Genomic DNA, 23183 nt, shown 5'->3' on the forward strand with positions numbered 1-23183 from the left:
GCTTGCTTTGCCTCAAGCATGTGTTCCAGTGGGTATAGATTATGTCCCCAAATGGCAACTGCAATATGCCACAACTATAATGCTAGGGCGTCCTGAGTGTTTACTATATATATTTGAAATCATTAATGCATTTAATACTCTCCACCATGGTACCGGGTAGGTACTCTAATCATCCTTGTCCTTTTTATTTTTTTTTAAGATTTTTATTTATTCATGAGAGATACAGAGAGAGGCAGAGAGAGAGAGAGAGAGAGAGAGAGACAGAGACAGGAGAAGCAGGCTCCATGCAAGGAGCCTGATGTGGGACATGATCCTGGGACTTCAGGATCATGCCCTGAGCTGAAGGCAGACCCTCAACCACTGAGCCACCCAGGCGCCCCTATCATCCCTGTCTTATATTCAGAGAAATCAAGGAAATTGCCCAAGATTACACAGCTCCAACACTCAGGGGTGTCAGTGTTGGGCCAGGCTCCTGGGTGGCTGCCTCTGGAGTAGCCTTACCTGCCATTTCTGATCTGCTCCTCACATTGTGTCACAACAGGACAACATCAGTGGGGTTTCCCCCAGCTTTCAAGTCCACCTCTCCGCTGCCTTCCGCCATCCCCATCATCCTGCCAGACAGAGCTCAGAGGCCTTGGCTCAGAACCTGCCTCTTTACTCAGGTGTCCCATTTCTGAGTCTTCCTCCAACATTGCCGTGCACACTTTCTTGTCTCACCTTCATGTTGGTCGGTTTTAAGTGCAGTAATTGGCCGATCACATGTAGGCTGTAAACCACAGCAGGGCAGTGCAGGGGGTGGGCTAGAGTAAACCCTAAATGGCAGGTGGTAAACCCTGCCATTTACCAGCTGTGTGAGCTGTGACAAGGGCCTGCTTTGAGTTCAGTTTCCTCACCTGTCAAAAAGGGATAATAATTCTTGCTTTTCCTGCAAATTAAAAAATATAACTTGTGATATTTTCATAGGCACTGGCACATGGCAATTTTAAGAAATAGCTATTATTTCTGTCATCAAAGAGTTTTTACACTGAGTTCAGATTCCTTGGTGACTTTGAGAACTTTCTAGACTTCCAGTTCTTTTCTTTCTTTTTTTACTTTTGTTTTTAAGATTTTATTTATTTATTCATGGGAGACAGAGAGAGAGAGAGAGAGAGAGGCAGAGACACAGGCAGAGGGAGAAGCTGGCTCCACACAAGGAGCCTGATGTGGGACTCGATCTCAGGACTCCAGGATCACGCCCTGGGCCAAAGACAGGTGCTAAACCATTGAGCCACCCAAGGATCCCCTTACTATTAGTTTTTAAAATGATTTAATTAATTTATTTGAGGGGAGGAGGTGGAGGAGCAGAAAGAGGGATAAGCAGACTCTGTGCTGATCGTGGAGACCCATGTGGGGCTGAGATCATGACCTGAGCCGAAACCAAGAGTTAGACACTTAACTGAGCCACCAGGTGCCCTTCTCCTTTTTTTTTTTTTTTTTTTTTAACAATTATATTTATATTGCTGCTACTGATGACAGGATTATTCAGGCAATGGGTCAGAAGAAAAAGAAAGACATACCCACCAGAATTTACGCTGCAGAACTTTAATTCTATACTTCAAGAAGCTAATAATTCAAATTGTGGATGAGGACAGCTTGCAGTGGCAGGATGAGCCTAACATGGGGTGGAGAGGCCTGGGTTCCTGACCTGGGTCCAGCCACTATCTTGCTGTTTGATCTCAGTCAGGTCCCTCCCCTCTGGGCCCTCCGTTTGGATGTGATGAGCCCGACAACCCTTCCAGCTCCGGATCCTTCCTTTCCCCTCTTCCCTCCTCCCTGCAGCCCCCTCCCTCCTCCTCCATCTCCTGTCTCTTCGTTTCCTTTCTGTCTGAGACACAAACGCCATCCAGCACTCTTGAATGGGACTTTTGTTCTGCTAACATCTCTTTTCTGAAAAGGACCATCGGTCAGGTTTGTATCTTTTAAATGCTGGCACATTTTATCAGTTAAGAACCTGCATACCTCTCTCCCAAGACATAGCCTTAAGGAGCCCACAGGCTGCAAAGGGGAGGTTATGGGAGACAACAGGAGGAAAAATAAATAACCAAATCTCTTTGGGGGTGTAATGTATTGTACGGCCCCTACAGAAAATGCCTTCTCTCCCGAAGCCCCCTTTCCTGCTCTTGCCAAGACCCTAAGTATTTTGCAGCTCCACTTCAGTTACGATTCGATTGTGTCCCCCTCTTTTGGCTCCCCACAGACTGGGGAGAGGGGGCGAGAGTAGAGCTGTGCTTGCATGATCCCCCTGTCTCCAGGCCTCCTTGAGGTAGGCTTTGGAGCACTGGACTTGGAGTGACAGGGCTGTGGGTGTGAGTGCTGGTGATCTGGGACAAGCCACTCTGGGCCTCAGTCTTCTCCTGGGCAAAAGAGAACAGAATGCATTCCTCCGGGTCTTGTGCAGACTCGGTGAGAAGCAATGTGTGAGAGAGCGCTTCGTAAACTGCAGAGCTCTGTGGAGGCACGAGAGGGTTCCTTCTAGCTCACTCCATGGGCCTGTTCTGTGACCTTGAACAATCCGTTAACTTCTCCAAAGGTCAGCTTTGCCATCTGTAAAATGGGAAATAGCTAGGTCGTGCAATTACTGGGAGAATCCCTTAATGGGTGCAAAGCACCTGGCCTGGTTCTTGGCCGTGGCAGGTGCCCATGTAGAGGCCAGTGCCCTGTCCCCTTCCCTTCCTCATTTTTCCCCGCAGCCCTCCCCCTGAGAGCACAGGCCTGGATAATTAATCTACAGGCTTCTGAAATTGGGCTGCCCGATGGCAACGCCAACTGGCCGCTCCTTGGCTGGGACGGCTCAGGCTCAGGCACCTCCCTAGCCCGCGCCGCCTCCCTTCCCTTGCCTGGAGGGAAGGGTAATGGTAGTATCTGCCGGAGAGGGTTGTTGGGTTATTAGAGCCTGCTCAGACGCCCCTCGGCCCGGGGTGGGCGCCGGCTGGATCTTAGCAACTCACCCAGACCTTGTTCCCGCCAGACGGGAGGCCCGGCCCGGGGCTGCGGCTCCTCCTAGCCCCGGGCCGGTGGGAGGGAGCCGGCCAGGCCCAGCAGCGCGGGAGCGGATTCACCCGAGGGCGCACCGGGGCTCAGATGCCGGGATCTCTGAGCAATTTCCAGGGACCGCGCCGCCTGGCGAACGGGGGCCAGACCCCCCCCTCACCCCTTCCTCGCCCGGTCCCCCCCGCCCCCCCCCCCCCGCCCGGAACGGAGGGCAAACCCCTTCCAGGAGGAGGGCATCGGGATTTTTCCAACGCGATGTGGAAGGAGAAATAAATTCAGGCGGCGGCGCCAAGCGCAGGGAGCGCGGCGCCCTCGGGAAGGAGGCGGCCCGCCGCCCGCTCCGCCGAGCATTTGCAATTTAATTGACATTTGGCGGCAGGAAGCCAATCAGTATAAGTCAATTGACGTTGGGCGATAAAACCAGCCCGGCCGGGCGCCCCCCCCGCCCCCCGCCGGCGGCCTCGGCCGGGCCGCGGGGCACAGCGTGGCGGCCCCGGCAGGTACCGGCGCTGGCGCGTGTCTCGGCCCGCGAGGGGGCGGCGGGCGGCCCGCTGATTGCGCGCAGCCCCCGGCGCCCGGGAGAGGCCCCTAATGAATGACTTTATTTGCCGGGGCCCTGCTGAGAACAATTGAGTTTGTTATGGTAACAACGATGCCAGCCTTCCGGGCCGGGGAGCGCGGGCGCCCGGCAGCCGGGAGCTGGGAGCCGGGCAGCGGAGCCGAGGATGCGCGCGGCCGGGGCGCGGGGGCCGGGGCGCGGGGGCCGGGGCGCGGGGGCCGGGGCGCGGGGGCGCGGGGGCGCCGGGACCCGCGTGCGGGGGAGGCCGCGCTGCCCGCCGCCTGGGGCACGCCGCCTGGGGCACACCGCCTCGCCTCGGCCCGGGCACGGCCGGACGGCAAGAGGCCGGCTCTTGGACTGGCCAGTCGTCCTGGGTGGCCCGGCCGCCTCTTGTCCCCGGGCCCCTGGGGCCTAGGGGGTTCTGGTGTAGGGACTTTCGTCTCTTGCACGAGTGGAAAAGTAGAAAAAGGCATGAAAGGCATCCCCGCGTGGAGCGCCAGGGCTGGACAGTTCAGGGCTGGGTTTCAGCCCACCACGTGTGCCGGCGTTGTCTCTTGTCCCCTCCGCCCTGGAGAGGTGGCCTTCCCTCCATCTCAGAGTATCCCCACTCGGGGACCCCCGTGCTTTGTGGCGCGGCACCTCCCACAGGAAGCCCTCCTTGCTCCCACAGAGAAGGCTGTCAGCCGCATGGCTGCCTCGGAGCCTCTGCAGCCTTCTACTGCCTCCCCCATCAGACCATGAATTCCAAGGACGGGGCCACCTTCCCTTCTCCTCAGTGCCCAGCATGGAGCCTGGCGCACAGCACAGATGTGGAAGGAGTGGATAAGAGACGGGGCTCCTCTCTTCCTTGCGATCTCTTGCTTTCCCTCTGGTGAAAGACACCAGAGTTCCTTCTCCTTTTTTTCTTTTCCAGTTCTCATTTCAGGTGTGCTGTCATTCATTCACTCAACAAATAGTTACTGAGAGCCAACTATGTGTTAGAGACTCTGGAACTAACGGGTCAGGCAGCTTACTGGTCAGCGACAGAGGATAATGCGCTGCATATGATGAATATGTCAAGCACCTACCATGTGCTGCATAATGGCCCAAATTCCGAGTTGGCAAAAGCTTAATAAAGGCTTGCTGAGGGCTTCTCCCTCCGTCATTGCATTCGGTGATCCCTAGTGCCACCCTGTGACAATCACCCTAATTCACAGATGTACAAGCTGGTGCTTAGAGTGTTTAAGAAGCAGCTTGTGGCTGTGGAAGGGGTCTAGCTTGAGAATCTTTTTTTTTTTTTTAAGATTTTATTTATTTGTTCATGAGAGAAAGAGAGCAAGAGAGAGGCAGAGACACAGGCAGGGAGAGAAGCAGGCTCCATGCAGGGAGCCCGACGCAGGGCTCGATCCTGGGTCTCCAGGATCAGGCCCTGGACTGAAGGCCGCTGAGCCACCCAGGCTGCCCTAGCTTGGGAATCTAACACTGGTTTGCCATGTGAGCTCTGCCTTCTATCCCTCGGTATTACCATCTGTAAAATGGGGGAATTTCAATTGACTTCTGAGGGTCAGTTGAGGAGGAATGGGCCACAGGGGAGATGGAGCCAGGACACAGGTCTCTGTTCCCAGCCCATCGCCCCCTGGTCTTGCAGTGTGACCGGTGGAGGAGAGGATACTCTTTTTTTCTCAGCCTTATGAGGCTGGCAGTGAGACAGAAGCACTCACTATGTGGCAGGCACTGTGCTCACAGCAGCCTTAAGAAGTGCAGGTGCTGGGGCGCTTGCCTGGCTCAGTGGAGTGTGTGACTCTTGATCTTGGGGCTGTGAGTTCAAACCCCACATTGGCTGTAGAGATTACTTAAAAATAAAAAAAATTTTTTTTAAAAAAAAAGAAAGTGCAGGTGCTATTCTGTTTCCCTTTTGCAGATGGAAAAGATGAGAGATTAAATCACCAGTCCAGGGTTATACAGCTGGGAAGTACATTGCAGGGCTGGGATTCAGACCCAAGCAGTCTTGTTTCAGAGCCTGTGCACTTAACCTGCTCTACTCGTGGCAGAAATAGCACACGGACCTCCTCCCATCCCTCCCCTACTCTTACACCTCACCCCAGGCTTTGTCCCACCTCCCTGGCCCTCTGAACTCCAAGTCCATTCTGCATGTTTGCAGGATTGCAGGAGCACTGATTTCTCAAGGTGTCTTTCCTTCCCTTGGCCTTTTGCTCTTTCCTTTGTTATAGACCCTCACAGGAAGGAGAAGCTGCTGCAGAACCTGAGTCCCTTCTTGGCTCTGTCCTGGTTGGATTATTGTATTTGGGAAATGGGTTTCTGAAAAGGATAGGGGGAATCCAGATGTTGTCTTTTAGGAACAAGCTCTCACTGTTCATGTTGAGAAACTACATTTATGTTACTATTTTAAAGGTTTTGTTTTTTTTTTTTTAAGATTTTACTTATTCATGAGAGACACAAAGAAGCAGAGACATAGGCAGAGGGAGAAGCAGGTTCCCTGCAGGGAGCCTGATGCAGGACTCTATCCCAGGACCCTGGGATCACGACCTGAGCCAAAGGCAGACACTCAACCACACAGGTACCCACATGCCCCATTTTTAAAGGTTTTATTTGAGAGAGAGAAAGAAAGCATGAGCAGAGGAGGGCAGTAATAAGCAGAGGGAGAAGCAGACTCCTTGCTGGGTAGAGACATATGCGGGGCTCAATCCCAGGACCCAGAAATCACAACCTGAGCCAAAGCAGACTCTTAACTGACTGAGGCACACAGGTGCCTTGGAAATACATTTATTTTAGAGTTAGTTTTGGCACCTGTCTCTCAAAAGGAGTCAGAGAACTCTTTCTCTCCCTGGATATATTCCTTTTTCAGGAAGACAGATTAAGGAAGAACAATCCCTACCATGGAATAGTCCTAACAGGCAGAACCAGAGGGGCCTCGGAAAGTATATATAATGATTACCTGTCAACTCAGTGTCCCCTTTTTAAAACAAATATTTTGTAGCGCTTCCTTTGCCATCCTAAAACGAAATTTAGAAACAATATAACCTATCTGCAAATATAATTTAAAAAACCAATGCCCCCAATGTGACAAAAGAGGGAAAGAAAAATAAAATCATAATAAAATGATGTATTTCATTATGTAAATGCTCAGGCATGACTACACCAGAAGACATAATAAAGTAGTCAGTTGCTTGCACTTATGCATAGAATCACCATGAATGCAGCAGCTACAAATGTGGACAGCTGTGTTTTTTGGCAATACCAATTCTTTCTGAAATTGTGAACATGTCTTGATAAAATTCCAACCAAAACAAAGCATAATCTTTCCTCAATTTATGTATGGTTGCATTCCTGGAAGTCAGTGTAAATTAAAACACTAAGTTTTTATCTGTAAGTAAAACAGTTAGGTTTTATGGCTCAGATATTTATAAAGAGAATTGTCACCAATCTGAATGTATGATGGGTCATTCCAAAGACATGTGGGCACACGGCAACTCTTCTCTGTGTTGGACTGGGCTGTGTGGTGCCCCCCCCCCCGGCTTTGCCCCCCATAATTCCTCCCCAGTAACAAAGACTCACAGATTCCCCACGTTTCTTCTGATCTGATCATCTTTGTTGAGATCCACTGGAACAAATAGTTTCTCTCTGGGGTCCCTTCCTCTGGGGGGTTCTGTGATTCTGCTTAAAAGCAAAATCTGCATCTGTTATGCACCTACTGTGTGCATGACCTGGCACTGGGGAGATAGAAATGTGACCTGATTTCTATCTGGGCTGTGAAAGAGAAGTCCCTGCTCTGTGGGTGCCAAGCTCCCAGGAGGCTTCCATCTGTGATGTGAGCACAGCCTGCCCTGCATCTTAGTTCTGTTCAGGATACCCTCTGTCTCCTTCTTCATATTCCCCAGCCCAAATCCTCACATGCCACCTCCTCCCTCCAGGAAGCCTTCCCTGACTATATCTGCCTCCTGCCCCTGCCCCCTGCCCCCCCCCCCACCAGACAAGTTCTATCTCTGGGCCCCCACTGCCTGCTGTTCAGGGTTCTCTTAGGGCACTTCCCTGTGCTTGAATCAGAGCTGCATCTCCAGGCTTTGGCTCCCTGCCAGAGGATGGGTTCCCTTGAGGGCTGAGACTGTTCCCTTCTGGGGCTATGCTTGGGGTCACAGCATTGGCAAAAGATGGTCGAATGCTTGAACCAAGAGATGTGGCTTAGCCAGGTACCCCTCTCTGTATACATCTTGTTCTTTTAATTAAGCAAATGGCTTCTCTTCTCCTGCCCTCACTCCCGTCCTCATCAGCTGACATGAGATGCTTGCTGTGCAGACAGCGCTATCTCATTTGGGGTCTAACAGCCTGCTTGCTCTGACCCAGTACTTAGACTTGGCACAATTTATTTTTAAATATTTTATTTATTTATTTGAGAGCGAGTGAGAGAGTGAGTACAAGGAGGGGCAGAGGGACCGAGGGAGAGGGAGAAGCAGACTCCCCATTGAGCATGGGGACACAGGGCTCAGTCCCAAGACCCTGAGATCATGATGTGAACCGACGAGCCACCCAGGCTCCCCAACTAGGCACAATTTATTGAGCCCATTGCACAGATGAGATGAGCTCTGTAAGGTCACACAGCTGGCAAGCAGCAGAGCCCTAGCTGGTGCCGAAGGCACTGCTATCTGTGTTATCTAAACACTTGCAAGGCTGGACCTTCCTTCCATTTTTTTTTGGGGGGGGGCCTCCCTTCCAGGAAGTCATCATTCATCCATTTAGTGGCTTCTGACTCAGTGTTGGGCACTGTGACCTCCATGGTGGACAAGGCCCTGTGGCCACCTTTGAATTCCCTCAGGGGGCTCTGTCTTCCAAGCCCCAGGCCAGACATGGAAGGGAGCGTTGGATGCCCCCAGGGAGAGAGTGGACAGGCTTTACCAGCAGGTCATCAAGGAGTGGCGGTCTCCTTTCTACGTGTTTAGTTTTTCACTTTCAGTGAAACGTCCACTTTTATTCATTCATTCCACAAGTATTTATTTTGTGCCTGCTATGCGCTCTGGGTCCTGGAGACGCAGCAATGAACAAGATAGACAAAACCCTCTGCCCTCATGAGCGACATTCTAATAAGGGAAAAGAGAATAAGTAAATAAGGAAAATAAACAGCATGTTGCTAAGTGCTCTAGAGAATAGCAAAGCTGGGTAAGGGGACAGAGCGTGGAGCTGGGGGTGGAGGGCGTATGCTGGTGTATGGAAGGTAGTCACAATCATGAGAGGACATTTGAGGAGAGACTCTAAGGGAGGGAGGAGTGAACCAAACAGCTATCTAGGGAAGAACAGTCCAGAGAGAGGGAACAGCATATGCAGAGGTCTGAGGCAAGGGTGTGCTTGGCATAATTGAGGGACAGCGAGGAAGCCAGTGTGGCTAGAGCAGAATAAGTGGGGGAGAGTGGGAGGAAGGGAGGTCAGGAAAGCCCGGTTGCAGGGCAGGGTACCCAGTGCTGTAGGGCCTCCTAAGCCATGATCCACTGTGGATCTCACACAGTGAGATGGGGCATCGGGGAGTGGCAGCCTAGAATATCTAACAGGGAACTTCAGAGGCCTGTTTTGCCGCCTGCCACTGGCGACTCACTAGCTCCAGCTGATTTTCCCTTCTGATTATCTCCTGAACCTGGCTCTGAACCTGGGTAGTCATTCCCATCATCAGCTCTCCCCTGGGCAGGAATCTTCATCTGGCCCCCCAGGCCTCTGTCACCTCTCCCTCTGATGGGGTCTCTACTCTGTGGCCAGCTGAGACGACACGAACCCCTCCACTCCGCAACCCTTCTGCGTCTGGCATGAATTCTAAGTGTATTAATCTGATCAGACAAGGGCCCGACTATTTGGAAAATACACCAGGGGATCTGGGAGGTGGGGATTGGGGTTACTGGAAGGTGGACTGTCGTTTTGTGGGTAAGGAAGGCAGCGTGCTGCAGGGGGAGGCCCAGGAGCCCCTTCCCACCCCAGCAAGCCCCCATCGCAGCCCTCTCTCCGGCCTCAGCAATGGCTCCCCCCAGAGGCGCCTACTTTATTTATTGCTTCTCCCCAGCTCCCTGCGGGCAGAGGAGAGGTGCATTAGTGTGTTTGCAGACCCTGCCAGCTTGGAGCAGATGCAGGGCTGATTTGCAAACTGTCATTGCCCTGGCTTCCTCCAGAGACCCGCATGCTGGGCTCAGCCTCGTGGCTCCAAGAACCACCTCCCCCAGGCAGACAGCCGGACAGAGCCCCTGTCCCCTGATTTCTGAAAGTGCAGCCACTTGGCTTGCCGTTGAGAAATTTAAATTAAATGCCATGGAGGAACCATCGCAATGCATTGGGCCATGTTGACAGTGGAGAATGAAGTTCTTGCTGTTGATAGGAGCTCATGGCCTGGCACAAATTAGACAGGTGTCGGACTCTAAAGTGCAAAGAGTCCTGAGCTGAGCACCTGGGATCCAGATTTGAGTTCTGGTTGGGCCGCTGAGTGTCTTTAGACAACTGTTTACTGCCCTCTGGGCCTCAGTTTCTAAGCTGTACATGAAGCCACAGGCAGTCTTAGAATCCACCCCAAGCTCTAAAATTCTCTGAACCAAAATTTGAGGATGTTTCCTTCATCCACGTAGTCAAGGATAGTGGTGTGTCCAGCACGGCTTGGCAATTCTGGAATTGCCTGGAGGTTGGCAGAGGCACCCAGGAGCTGAGACACTAGGGCCTCCTAATCTCACCTGCCCTGGTAACTCTGCTGTGTGACTTGGGCAAACCACCTCCCCCTCTCTGAGCCCATTTCCTCACCCATAAAATGGGAATGATAATCTCTTGCCCTTAGGTCATTGTAAGAATCAGACAAACTGATGAATGTGGAAGGCGAGTGTGAGTAGACACTTGAGTGGCAGTTGTCGTTACCATTTTTGGCTATGCCTTACCCTGTATGGGCACACGCATTTGCCAGTCTAATACAAGAAGATGCCCCTACTGAGTACAGAGTCCAACCAAGTTGACTTAGCTACGTAAAAGAGAATGATGGTGCCTCTGTGCAGAGTGCAGAGCTCTCTTAGGGGTTGTGCTTGCTCGGTTCCGTGCCATCTTAAGTCCACCGTTGATGGAAAAACACACCACAGATAGACACAAAAGCCTCTCGAGTTCTTTTCAGCTGAGACAGGAGATGACACACATTGGCGGACAGAGGCCGATCTCTGTGTATCCAAGAGGAGTCGAGCCAGTCCGAGTATATCTAACAGGTCAAGCTCTGAAATGAAGAAGCAATAAGCCAGTGAAATGGTACTATCACCGAAACATGATTGATCAATTGAATTCTATCAGAGACAGTGGACAGTGAGATTAACTCAGGCCTGATAGGTTCAATGAGTTAAAGCATGATGTTCATTTCAGCTTCATTTCACCAGTCTTTGCTTGTGAAATTGGTCAATCAATAGAGGTTGAAGATCATATATATATATATATATCGGGGACCATCTTATGGGGAATATAATCTCAGTAGTTGGCTCCTGGCTGGGGCTGCCTGCCTCGGGTAATGGAGACAGAACAGGGACTCCATCAGCCCCATCGAAATGGCCTGATATCTCCTCCAAATGAAAAGTATTTTTGGATCTCTGATGATTTATCTTTTTTTCCTCCCTCTCACTTTGATCTATGACAAAACCCATACCCGTCTTGGAGAAATATAGTGATTTCTCCTGAAAACATTTGTGCAATGATCAGAATGATACACTTCAAAATATGAACCTTCTTTTTAGTTATATTGTCCTTGGGAAAAAATAAAGACAGTAATTTAAAAACCCAAATGGGGGTAATGCAAAGATATCAGTGTAAATATGATTTTTAAACTCTCTTATTTATTTATTTCTGTGCCGTGGAGGATGGGGGACAGACTGCTGTGTGTGTGTGAAAGCCAAAAAAGGGGGTGCACGCACAAGGAGTCCTTCTAGGTATAATTAAAATGATGCCTTCAGCATTCTTTGATCTCATTTAAAAGCACAACTCATAGAAACAAATCACCCTTTTGCTCCCAGTAATATTTCATTTGCTCCGGAATATTTTCACTATGGTGGTTGATTTAACATCCCTCCTAATTAGCGTGCATATCTCTCTGTAAGGTGGAGTAATTAGGTAGTACTGTACAAGGTAATGGACTTGGACAGTATGGATTAGAGAGAACAGATTTGTGCCGAGGCAATGCCCGAGGTATTGCCTATTCTTGGAGGTCATCGTGATTCAGTTCAGCACAAAGAAATCCCATTTCTTCATACCAATGCCATGAGAGCTTCCGTTATGTATTGACCCTATGTGTACGTCAGAGTATGTATTAGGCTCTGGATATGGATAGAAATGCTGAGAAGCTAGACAGATGGGAAAGAGCCTTGCTACTCTGCTCTCCCCCCCTTCCCCCAGTTTCTGCATTCCAGCCCTCCTGAATTACAGCCATTCTCCAAGCAACGCATTTTCCTGTGCCTCTGGGCCTTTGCAGGTGCTGTTCCCTCTAGTTGGAATGCACTTACATCCTCTCCCTGCCCTTTTCTTTGGCTAACTCCTTCCTACTCATTCTTAAGTCTTGGGCTTCATTTCTTCCAGGTGGCCTTTTTGGATCACCCCCACCCCCAGCCTGGATGAAATGGGGTGATTTAGTATAAGGTTAGGAACAGACTCCAGTCAGACTGCTGGGGTTTGGGTTCTAGCTCTTCAGTCTCTTAGCTGTGTGACCATGGGCAAGTTACTTTAGCTCCCTGTGCCTCAGTTCCTCATCTGTAAAATGGGAGGGGCAGTAACAGATCTGACATTATTGGACTGTTACGAGCATCGAGTGGATAAGGTGCTTGGAATAGTGTCTGGCACAGACTAAGCTCTGTATAAGAGCTGGCCACCACCGTCCAGCTCCTGGGGCTGCCTCCACTTCTTAGGCTCCCAGCACTTACCTTACTTACCACATTGGATTGATTCACTTCTCTACGTCCTCCACTCAGGGCAGGTTCAGGTGACCCTCACAGGGCCGGATAGCCAGCAGGGGTTTGGTGCCTGTTGCTCAGGAATGCATGGATCCATGAGGCTTGGAGTGGGCCTCGGGGGCCTCGTGCGTTTCCAGGCTCAGCTTACTTTGGCCCTGCCTTGTGGCCCGGGACAAATCCCTTTGCCATCCTGGAGCATGGAATCTTCGGTCCTTTGGGGCTTCTTCCTCACTGACAGCCTGTGACTCATCGGGTAACACACGGCACAATCAGATTCACTCTGGTCGAACCTGAACGTATTTGGCAATTTTACAATTTTGCGTGTTCCTTCTCCGAGAAGAAAGAGTGAGTGAGACTAATGGGTGAATAATGGTAGTTCCTGTGGCGTTTCCTCCACGCTACTTTGATTTTTCGCAGCCCGTGGTCCCAGTTTAAGATGGGATTTATACAGTCACCCAGAACATTGATTTTGGTTCTGGGCTGCCACAGGACGTTTCTGGCCCTGCCACCCTGTTGCCTGGCACAGGGCCTGGCTCATGGTAGATGCTCGTAGTAGATGGCTCAGAGTAGAAATGTTGCCGGCTGAATCTTTTCTTTGCCGAGTCCTCTCCTCTTTATCGCCATGCCTTGTCTCTGTCTCTGGGGTCTGGCTTGGATGGCTCCTCCTGCAGGGCCCCTTCCCTGGTGTTAGTCATCTCTGGGTCACTCTGAGCATCCAGACATCCCCATGCAGAGTAGAAGAATGAATGGCATTTTGTCACTGTTGTTGGACTCTGTGCAGTTGACAATGTACTGCATTCTCCTTTCGGTGTGTGTCACTGGGAAGCTTAGAGCTCTAGTGAATTTTGGCAGTTGATTATGCTCTCTTTTAAACTTTTATGGACTGCCTCCAGTCTTTCTTAGAAGTAGGTAGAAAAGAAGGCCTTGGTCGTTTCACTCTTTCCTCCTCCAGGATCACTGATGTCATGGAGGTCACCCCGAAGGTTTTCTCCTGAGTTCTCTGCTGATGCCAGAGACCCATCCTGCTGCCAAGTTCCCCCAAACCATTTGGGCCTGCACCCCTCAAGTCTATCTAGGTTACATATTCAGTCAACAAACCTTGATTAGCATCTCCTTTGCTTGAGGTGAGTCTGACGTGGGCTCTGCCCTCAGAGGGCTCATACTGTTCACAGGGAAGGAAGGAAAGAACAATTCTAGAAACAGCTAATGTTTTTCAAGCACTTGCTATGTGCCAGGTGCTATGCCAAATATTTTACCTGTATTCCCCTTCTGTTCTTTTGTCAAGCCCGGGTCTCCTGATTGTCCTATTTTACAGATGACAAAATCAAGGATTAAAGAGGTTGGGGCAGCCCCGGTGGCTCAGCGGTTTAGTGCTGCCGTCAGCCCAGGGCCTGATCCTGGAGACCCAGGATCGAGTCCCACGTCGGGCTCCCTGCATGGAGTCTGCTTCTCCCTCTGCCTGTGTCTCTGCCCCCACCCTCTCTCTGTGCGTCTCTCATGAATAAATAAATAAAATATTAAAAAAAAATAAAGAGGTTAAAGAAGTTTCTCAAATATCATGGCTTGTAAGAGACAGAGTGAGGATTTGACCCTGGACCTGCCCACATTTAGGGTGCCCAGGCTTCCCTGGTGGCTGTGCCACATCCACCACAGGGCCTAGCTTTGCTCTAAGACATGTTAGGAGGTGTGCAGGTGTTTGCTGTGGCCTTGAACAAGTTACTTCTTATCTTTGCCAGGTTCCTCAGCTGTAAAATGGGGGGGCTGACCTCACAGGATGAGTTGTGAGGAGTAAAATCCAGCCCATTGTGGTGGCCCATGCAGCTTGCTGAAGAGACCCAGAAGAAAGGGCAGTTTTTTCAGCCTTTGGACTTAGAGGCTGCTTCAGAGACGAGGTGGTTTTTAGGTTGAGTCTTGATGGGCAGGGGTGAAGGTGAGCCAGCAGAGGGATGAGGAAGGAGGAGTAAGTAGGCCACTGGGATGGTGTCATGGGGTGACTGGGGGGTGAGTCTGACTGCAGGGACATATCATGGAGGCCGGGAAGGCTTGGGCTTTGTCTTGAGGAAGCGTTGGAAGGGTTTTCTTTTTTTTAATTTTTTTAAAAAGATTTTATTTATTTATTCATGAGAGACACACACAGAGAGAGAGGCAGAGACAACAGGCAGAGAGAGAAGCAGGCTCCATGCAGGGAGCCCGACGTGGGACTCAATCCCGGGACTCCAGGATCACGCCCTGACTGAAGGTGGCGCTAAACCGCTGAGCCACCCAGGCTGCCCATTTGGAAGGGTTTTCAGGGTGAAAGTGATGGTGAGAGCAATTCACATGGTTTGGACACTAACTTTGTGCCAGGCACTGTGCTAAGCATGTTATGGGGATTATCTCATTAATCCTAACAAGAGCCCCAAAGACCGTCCTGCAGACCACTATCCTAGTTTACAGATGAGGAAACGGGAGCATGTTAGTTTTAGTGGCTGACTTGAAAGGTAAAGGGGAGTGGAAAGAACACTGCAGGTATGAGGTCTAGGCATAAATCTCAGCTGAGTGACCTCAGTTACTCAACCTCCCTGAGCCTGACCTACCAAGACCTGGCTCTGCTCCGTCTGCACTGAGGGAGGCAGGCCTGGGAGCATGGATGGCTGCCAGAGTGCTGGGGTAAGAGGTGGCAAACTGGCTGGGTGTCACAACCATGGAACCCTGCAGACCTCAGACCCTGGGGAAAGGGTGGGGGGCACTGTAGTGCACAAAGCAGGAATGGAATCTGGGACTTATTCTCACAAAGTCAAAAAGATTAAGGGTAAATGTATCCTAGTGAAGAAGAAAGATTTCTTCCTCTCTGACTTCCTCCCAGAAGCCCTTAACAGCCTGCGGCTACCCACATGTCTGTTCCTAAACCAAGTATTGGCAAAGAGAATGGGATCCCCTATGTAGGCTCAGGCAATTGTTTAGGGGTGGAATGGATATCACAGTGTGTTTGGGGGGTGCCCTACAAAGACTGTACAAAACAACTGAAATGGGAAAATAAGTTAACGTTCATGTAATACTATTTCATAGACAAAATCTAGGTGGATTTTGGAGGAGAAAATGATTATAAATGAAGGACTCAGCCTCCTTAGTTGGTTGATAGGGCCTCTGACGCCCAGAGAGGGCTCACACAGCAAGTAAGGGCAGAACTGGGGCTAGAACCCAGGTCTTCTGGCTCTCAACCCTTTTCCCACTGGGTCCTGCCGCTGCCCTGCCATGTGGAGGAGCACCTGGGAGGATGGAAAGTTCCATAAGGGATCTAGCATTGGCTGGGTTCTGTAGAGAAATGGGACCTGGAAAAAGCTGAAGACAGACCCAGGGGCTCCAGCCTCCTTTCCTGGGACTCCCGGGCCTTTGGCTAGGGTTGCAGGGTTACATCCCAAAGGCCATCATAACAGAAGGGATTATGGAGATTCCTGTTTGTTTTTATTTTTTTTCCTTCCAGCGAGCATCTGCAGACATAAAGTACATGATGATTTTTAAAGAAACAAACCAGAACCCTTCAAGAAAAATGCAAACCCCCTGAATCTGCTGTGCTCTGAAGAAAACGCAATGGGTTTATGATCTTTTAAGACACACAAGAGACAGCTTTCTCTTGACAGATGGGAATCTGAGGCTATTTTGCTTCCTCCCCCTTTGCGTGACCAGACCCGATTGTGTAAAGCTTTTAGCTTCAAAGCCGGGTTGTGAATAACATTGGTTTAACCTGAAATTTAAAGCCAGCATTTCTTTGCTCCCCGAGACGGGGCTTCCTGCCCCTTGCTCCCCTGAAGCTAGCTTCCAGAATGTTAATTCTACGAGCCATGGTTGACTAAGCCCAGCACTGGGTCTATTACATATTATTTGATTTGGAGTAGAAAAAAAGATTTAAAGATACCATGCCCCTTGTATACCTTTGTACTTTTGCCCATGTCTGTCCATATATTTAAGCATACTATTCACATTGTGAGTCCAGATTTTTCTCCCTGGAATAAAATGGATCCAAGTGTTTCTGTAGCTTGTCTCCAAAGACCACATTCCCCAGTGAAGTCAGACAGCATCTTTGCAGCACAGATGAGAAAGGCTATGACTTCCACTGGAGACTTGGAGGTTCAGACCTGCCCTTGTGCCAGGGATGGTTTTTGGGGATTCATTTTTGTAGCTGTCTCTGAGCATATACTTGGTTGGTTTGGCTCATACTCGCTATATACCCACTAGGTGTGGCACCCAGAGGTAGGTAATCTGTGTCCCTGGCCTAAGAATTATGCATCTTTTTGTCAGAGTATTTATCTTGGTTGGCATGTGTGCCTTTTCTGGTCTGATTATTTTTCAATTAACAGTTGCCTCCTCCACTGAACAGAAGTGCATGAGGGCAGGGCCAGGCCAGCTCTTGCCCATCGCCATAGGCCAGCATTAGCATGTGCTCACTGAGGTTGGTTAAGAGAAGAATGAATGATTGAATGAATGAGGTCAGATGGAGGGATGCTCCATCTTTGCATACCAGACCTGCGGAATGAAGGTGGCTGTCACAGGTATTACTGACTTGTTCATTTATTCCACAAATACTCCCCGTGGAGGAGACCGAGATGAATTAATGGTGGCTTCCTCCTGAGGTAGCTAATAGTGCAGTGTCAGAGTGAAGGGCCCAGTGGGTTTGACTCTAAGAAAAAGGAGAAAGCGGTCAGAGCCCGGGGAGTAGGAGATGAAGCAGCCAGAGCAGAAAGGAAGGCATCCTGGAGGAGGAGGCCTGCATGTTCACAGGCTGTCTGTCCCGGCAGCACTGCACACGGCAATGGGGAATGATTCACCTTCCCTAGCAGCACGGCGGCTGGCCTGTGGGTGACAGCCTGACCCCATGCATTGCATTCAGATGCCCACAGTGTGGATTTCATGTTGCTGGCCCTTAGTCTTTCCAAAGGATGAGGCTTGGGCGCAGGGCTTCGAAAACACAGCCTGATGTAAAGGAACTAGCAGTTCAGGTGGAGAGTGACCGTTCCCCAGCCTCTCCTGGGGCCCCCGCACCGCTACCCTAGCGGGACTCAGATCCTCCCCATGGCTTTCCATGGGTTCTGGGGCTGCCTGGCCATCTCCCCACAGCCTCTCCACAGCCCCCCAGGGTCTCTTGCCCTCACCATGTCTTTCGTCACCTTCTCATGTCTAAGCCTTTGTGGGCGGCCTCCTCTGCCTGGCATGCCCTCTCCACCCCCATCCTCTATGCCCTCCTGACCCCTTGTCTCTACTTTTCAAGCATGACTTCCCCTTGGAAGACTTCCTTGACTCCTCCCCGTGTGGTCACACCCCTTCTCCATCATCCAGAGTCCTTTGCATATGTTTCTGGACACTTTTTCTACTTGGCCGCAATCACAGTTTGTAGCCATATGTCTGTGTGAGTATTGCCCTTTCTAGTTTGGAGAGAGGGGCCTGTCGTAGTCATCGCTGTATCCTTTCTTGTTTTTTTTTTCTAAACATCCCCTGGTACAAAGTAAACACTTCATCAATATTTGTTAAATGGGTGATTATATGTGTAGAAGTGTCCCAGCCTCCTAAGGAAATGAGCAATGTCAGGCATCTGCGCAAAGTGACGAGGTAGGCTTACCTCACCTCCCACCCCGGTAGAGAAAGCAAGTGGGGGTGCTGGAGGGGCAAGGAGGAGTAGGAGGGATCATCATAGGTCAGGGCACACGCCTGGAGAGGTGGTTCTTCCCAGCTCGCTGTCCTCCACTACGAGTGTCTAGGTCACCAAGACAGCCTGGACCGTCTCACAGACTTGGCCCGTGGGTGCTGTGGTTGACTTTCAGAAAACCAGAGCAGGATGCAGCAAGTTTTCTTCCTAGAACATGGCTCGGGTCCCTGCAGGGCTGTCTCTGTCTGCTAGGGAGCTAGGCTTCCAGGGACCCCCAGTGCATACACATGAGTTGGCCACGTACCCTGGGTCTTTACTCTGTGCTGGGCCATACTCAGTGACTAGGGTGACTTTGCCCTCAGGAGAACCCCTAGTGGAGCCACCCTTTGCTTCCTTAGTAGAGGTGGAGCTCTGCCCTTCTAGAATTCTGAGCTGTCAAAGAGCCCAGCCTGTGAAACCCATGGGAGAGGGAGTGAGCCTGAGGACATCTGTGGGAGGACCAGCCCGAGTGGGAGGGAAGGGGTGGCCATTACCCAACTGAGGGCAGAGTGAGGCCTTGGTGGTCCCTTTGTCATCAGGGACCAGGTGATAGGATCCTTCCTTAGGAGTTTGGGGCCTGGCTGGCAGGATGTGGCTGGGAAGTATAAGTGAGGTGTGGTAGAGAAACTTGATGGGAACACTGGGGACCCAGGGCAAGGTCATACTTCAGCAGGAGGGACTGGAGCTAAGGTGACAGGCCAGAGCAATAGCTGAGGAGGAGCAAGATGAGCATCCTCCCGTGTGTGTGTGTGTGTGTGTGTGTGTGTGTGTGTGTGTGTGTACCTTTGATAATAGGGCCATTTGGCAGATGCCAACTAATGAGGGGGGCACAGACAGGGCTTGAGCTCCCACATTCTGCTGCTCTCAATGTCCTTGTAGGAATGGTCTTCATGGGGATAGACCATGATGGAAAAGGGGACTCTGAGGATGATGTCTTCTTGTGGAAGACTTGTGTCACAGGTGGCCAGAAGAGGGGCCCAAATTCTAGCCTGGGAGACATTGGCCAGAGAGACCAGCTTCCATCATGGCCCACATGGTTATCTGGTCATTCAGGCTGTAGCCTAGCCTGTGGTGTCCTCTTGGGTCAAAAGGGAGGTGGGATCTGTTTGCTCAAGTTGCTTTATGAGCTGCCTATGAAGGCCCTTCCCATAGAGATACTGGGGTGCTCTGAGCTGTCAGCCTCCATGTTGGGCTCTGGAAGGCCATTATGCATGTGAACACCCACAGCTGGTGTCTTCGCTGAAATGTTAGACCCTGCATTGCACTTTCCCCCCAGATAGGACAGTTGGGGAAACACCCGCTTTTGGCAGCATCTCTGGCACAGCATCTCACTGCTTCGGGCTCTTGGTGTGGTCTCCTTCCTCACGTGACATGATGGATGAGGTGTAGGGCAGCATGTGCTGGCAGGTGGGATGTAGCAGAGAATCGGGCAAGGCCTGTGTGAAGGCACCTGCCATCAAGAGATTTGATGCATGCTGGTCTCCCCTGGGGCTTCCCCATGCAAAGGCAGAGGCCTCGCCTCTGGGCCTGGGTTCCAGCAGTGTCTGTGGTCAGACCTGCATGAGCAGCTGGGTCCTAGGGGGCCCTGGGGGATGAGGGCCTTTCAGGCCATTTCCTTGCTGGAAACTTTTTACCCTCCTTGCTGTCTTTCATTTTGAATGGTTCAAGCTCACAGCTCACAAAAAGATATTTCATCCCATTTTCTTTTTTTATGGGTAACTCATAATATTTTCTTTAAAATGTAAGCATCATCACCAGAGCCTGTTACAGTGTGAAGAGCTAGCAATACAGAACACATAGAAAATTTAATCCTGTACTTTCTTGGTAATGCATGTTTTTGAGTAGACAGTACATTTAAAATTCTGCAGTAAAACCAAAGCAAACAAAAAGCACGTGATGAGGAGTGTCCCTCCCTTCACCTCTCCCCCCTCAGTTCCTGCCTCTGGGAAAGGAGGGATAAGTGCTCTCGATGTTTCTCATGGTGCCTTCCAGAGTTCCTTTGGAGATATATATACAAAATGCACATAAAGTCTTATTTTCTTCCTTTTTTTTTTTTTACACAGTTATATGTTATACATGCTGTGCTGTACCTGGTTTATTTTTCACATGACAGTGTATCCCGAAGATCTTTCCACCTCGGTTCACAGTGGGAGTCCTCATTCCTTTATGCAGCCGCCCGGTAGTCCACCGTGCGAGCACACCATAACTTATGGAGCCAGCCCCTACAAATAAATTCTGGCGTTGTTTCCAGTCTTTTGCTACTAGAACCTTGTACATACATCACTTCCCATATGTGTGAGTGTAGTAGTAAAATACATTTCTAGAAGTGCAACTGCTTTATCAAAGGAAATATGCATTTGTGATTTTGATGGATTGTGTCAAATTGTCTATCACGGGTGTGTGACCAGTGGGCTTCCACCAGAATTGTATGAAGGCTGTTTCTCGACAGCCGTCCTGTCACGGCGCTTTACTGACTGGTCACGTGATGTGGTGGCAAATGTCCTGGGTGAGGCCATCAGCTCTGTACCTTCAAAGGGGTGGGGGAGCTTCAGTGCAGAAGAGGCAGTGGCACCTGGTCATTGAGGCTGCCACTCCAGGGGCACCTGGGTGGCTCCATCGGTTGAGCATCCAACTCTTGATGTCAGCCCGGGTCATGATCTCGGGGTCCTGGGATTCAGCCCTGCATCAGGCCCTGCGCTGAGCAGGGAGTCTGCTTCTCCCTTTCCTTTTGCCTCCCCTTACTCTCTCTCTCAAATAAATAAATCTTTAGAAGTGAGTCCCAGTCAACCTGAGCTCCAATCCTCAGGCAAATTACTTGATCTCTCAGGCCTCAATGTTCTCATCAGCAAAATGGGGAAATGTTTTCTACCGTGGGTGACTGAATTTCAGATGAGGTGATGTATGTAAAAAGTGCTTGGCATGGTGCCTGACATGTGCCCTGGGAGGCTGGCTCTGTTTCCTCTCCTGTCCGGGAAGGAGCTGGGCTTGGGGGTTTCGCAGCCCCTCTTCCTAGTCTCACTGTCTGGCATGCCCTTCTGCAGCAGCTCTGTAACCTGCACCCCCCCTTCCTGTCTCCTGCTCATCAAAGGTATTCAGGAATCTCCAGTGCCAAACGGTCACTCCCTGCCGGGCAGAGATTTCCTCCGGAAGCAGATGCGGGGAGACCTGTTCACACAGCAGCAGCTGGAGGTGCTGGACCGCGTGTTTGAGAGGCAGCACTACTCGGACATCTTCACCACCACAGAGCCCATCAAGCCTGAGCAGGTATGTCCCACCACTCACTACCTGCCATACCTCCAGCCAGACGCAGGCTTGGGTTGCCCTCCCAAAAGCGTTTGGCGGGGTGTGGGTGAGGACGCCAGGTTCTACTCAGAGATGGGCTTCTCGTTGTTCTTGGCCAGACTTGGACAGTTGCAGCATCCCACGGGGTCAGGTGGACTTGTCTGGGGTTTCTGGCAACTTCTTGCCTTGGTGCCTCTGTCCCCCTGGCCAGCCTGGGGGGTGGGGGGTGGGGGCAGCGACATGACATGTCTGGCTGCTCTGCTGTTGCTGAATGGTGTCCTTTCCCCAGGCTCTTTGCACAGGGGTGGTGTGATGATCTCCTGGGCCACTCGAGGTGGTCTTGGGTCATTATCCTGTCAGTCAGGGTGGAGACGGAAAACCACATGACGATGGTGCTAGTGTGTACCCCATTGTCAGCTCACTTGTTGGGTCACCCTGGCATGCTTTTAGAGACTGAATCCAAGAGTCTGGAAATGAAGAAGTGTCGCACTGGACAAACTTCCAGCTGGGTCATTTGTAAGAGAGGGAAAGAAGTAGGAGGATGTCCTCTTGCTAACCCTGACAGAGAAGCAGTCACTGCCTTGGCTGTGGGACCAGGAAGGCTCTGCCCAGGGAGAGGCTCCTGAGTCCTTGGATACGGTCCCTAAAAGACCAGATTCAGCTCAGGAGGCTATTTTCTGATGCCCAGTCTGGGCTGGTTACCTGGGAGGCACAGGCAGCTCACCTGTGGTTCCTGCCCGCAGATGCTCCCATCTGGTGGGCAAGTCAGAGAGAGGTAGCTACTGGTACTGGTGGTGAGGACTGGCCTCGCTGAGCTTCCTCTACTTGCTAACTAGATGGCACTTCTGTCTTTTTCCCATAGAGCCGTTCAGAACCAGGTAGGCTGGCTGCACAGGCTCCCACGGAGAGGAAAGATGCCAGAGGGGATGTTGAGTAGTGAGGAGTGAACAAAGCCTCAAGGGCCACCATCCTATGACAGTCTGGCCATCTGAGCAGTTCCCATGAGGGCTTTCACGGACCATCTAGCCACTGTGTTTTCAGATGGAGAAAGCGAAGTCCAGAAAGGCTTGCCTAAAACCACACAGACAGCAAGTTGTGCATTCACTTAACAAACACTGAGGAGTATCACCTATGTGCAAAGTATGAAGCCAGGTACTAGGTGCTTCAGTGAACAAGACAGGCTTGCACCTGCCCTCAGGGAGCCTACAGGTATGTGGATGAGCCACATAATTAAGAATAACCCAAAAGGTCAGGGATTACACATGTGCTAGGTGCTGAGGCAGGGATGTATGAGGGTCTCTGAAAGAATAAGGCAGAGGCTGAGCCGCTGTGGCCTCCAGAGGGAACTGCATTTATGCTGAGCCCTGAGGTATAGGGCAGAACCAGGAGAAGGGACTAGGGGTGGGGGGAATGTGCCTGGCACAGGGAATAGCAGGTGCAAGGGCCTTGAGGTAAGAGAGGGCATGGCAAGAGTGAGGAATGGAAAGGGAGCCAAGAGAGCCAGTGTGGCTGAGCATCAGGGCACAGGGGCAAGGGGAGGGGGCACAGTGATATTGGGGAGATAGGCCAGGTCTTGTAGACTCTAAGACTTTGGTCTTTCTTCTACAAGTGAAATCTCTGGGAATGAGGTGGTACTATGTGCTGGACTGTTGATCTCACACGCTCAAGATCTTGAGTTTCAGGAAGTCTGTTTCCATCACAAACAGCCTCTCCCACTGCTCACAGC

The 23183-nt window shown here is 51.0% G+C and overlaps 1 protein-coding gene across 2 annotated transcripts in view; it reads left to right on the forward strand.

Moving 5' to 3' along the window:
• PAX5 (paired box 5) overlaps positions 1-23183 on the forward strand; it is a 195485-nt gene that overhangs the window by 43648 nt on the left and 128654 nt on the right. For both annotated transcript variants that reach the window (XM_072727915.1, XM_072727916.1), the window contains one exon: positions 21264-21439. In XM_072727915.1, the coding sequence (XP_072584016.1) occupies positions 21264-21439 (176 nt within the window). The remainder of the gene's footprint in view (positions 1-21263; positions 21440-23183) is intronic.

Source organism: Vulpes vulpes, chromosome 12, assembly GCF_048418805.1.
Source record: "Vulpes vulpes isolate BD-2025 chromosome 12, VulVul3, whole genome shotgun sequence".
Classification (NCBI taxonomy): Eukaryota; Metazoa; Chordata; class Mammalia; order Carnivora; family Canidae; genus Vulpes; species Vulpes vulpes.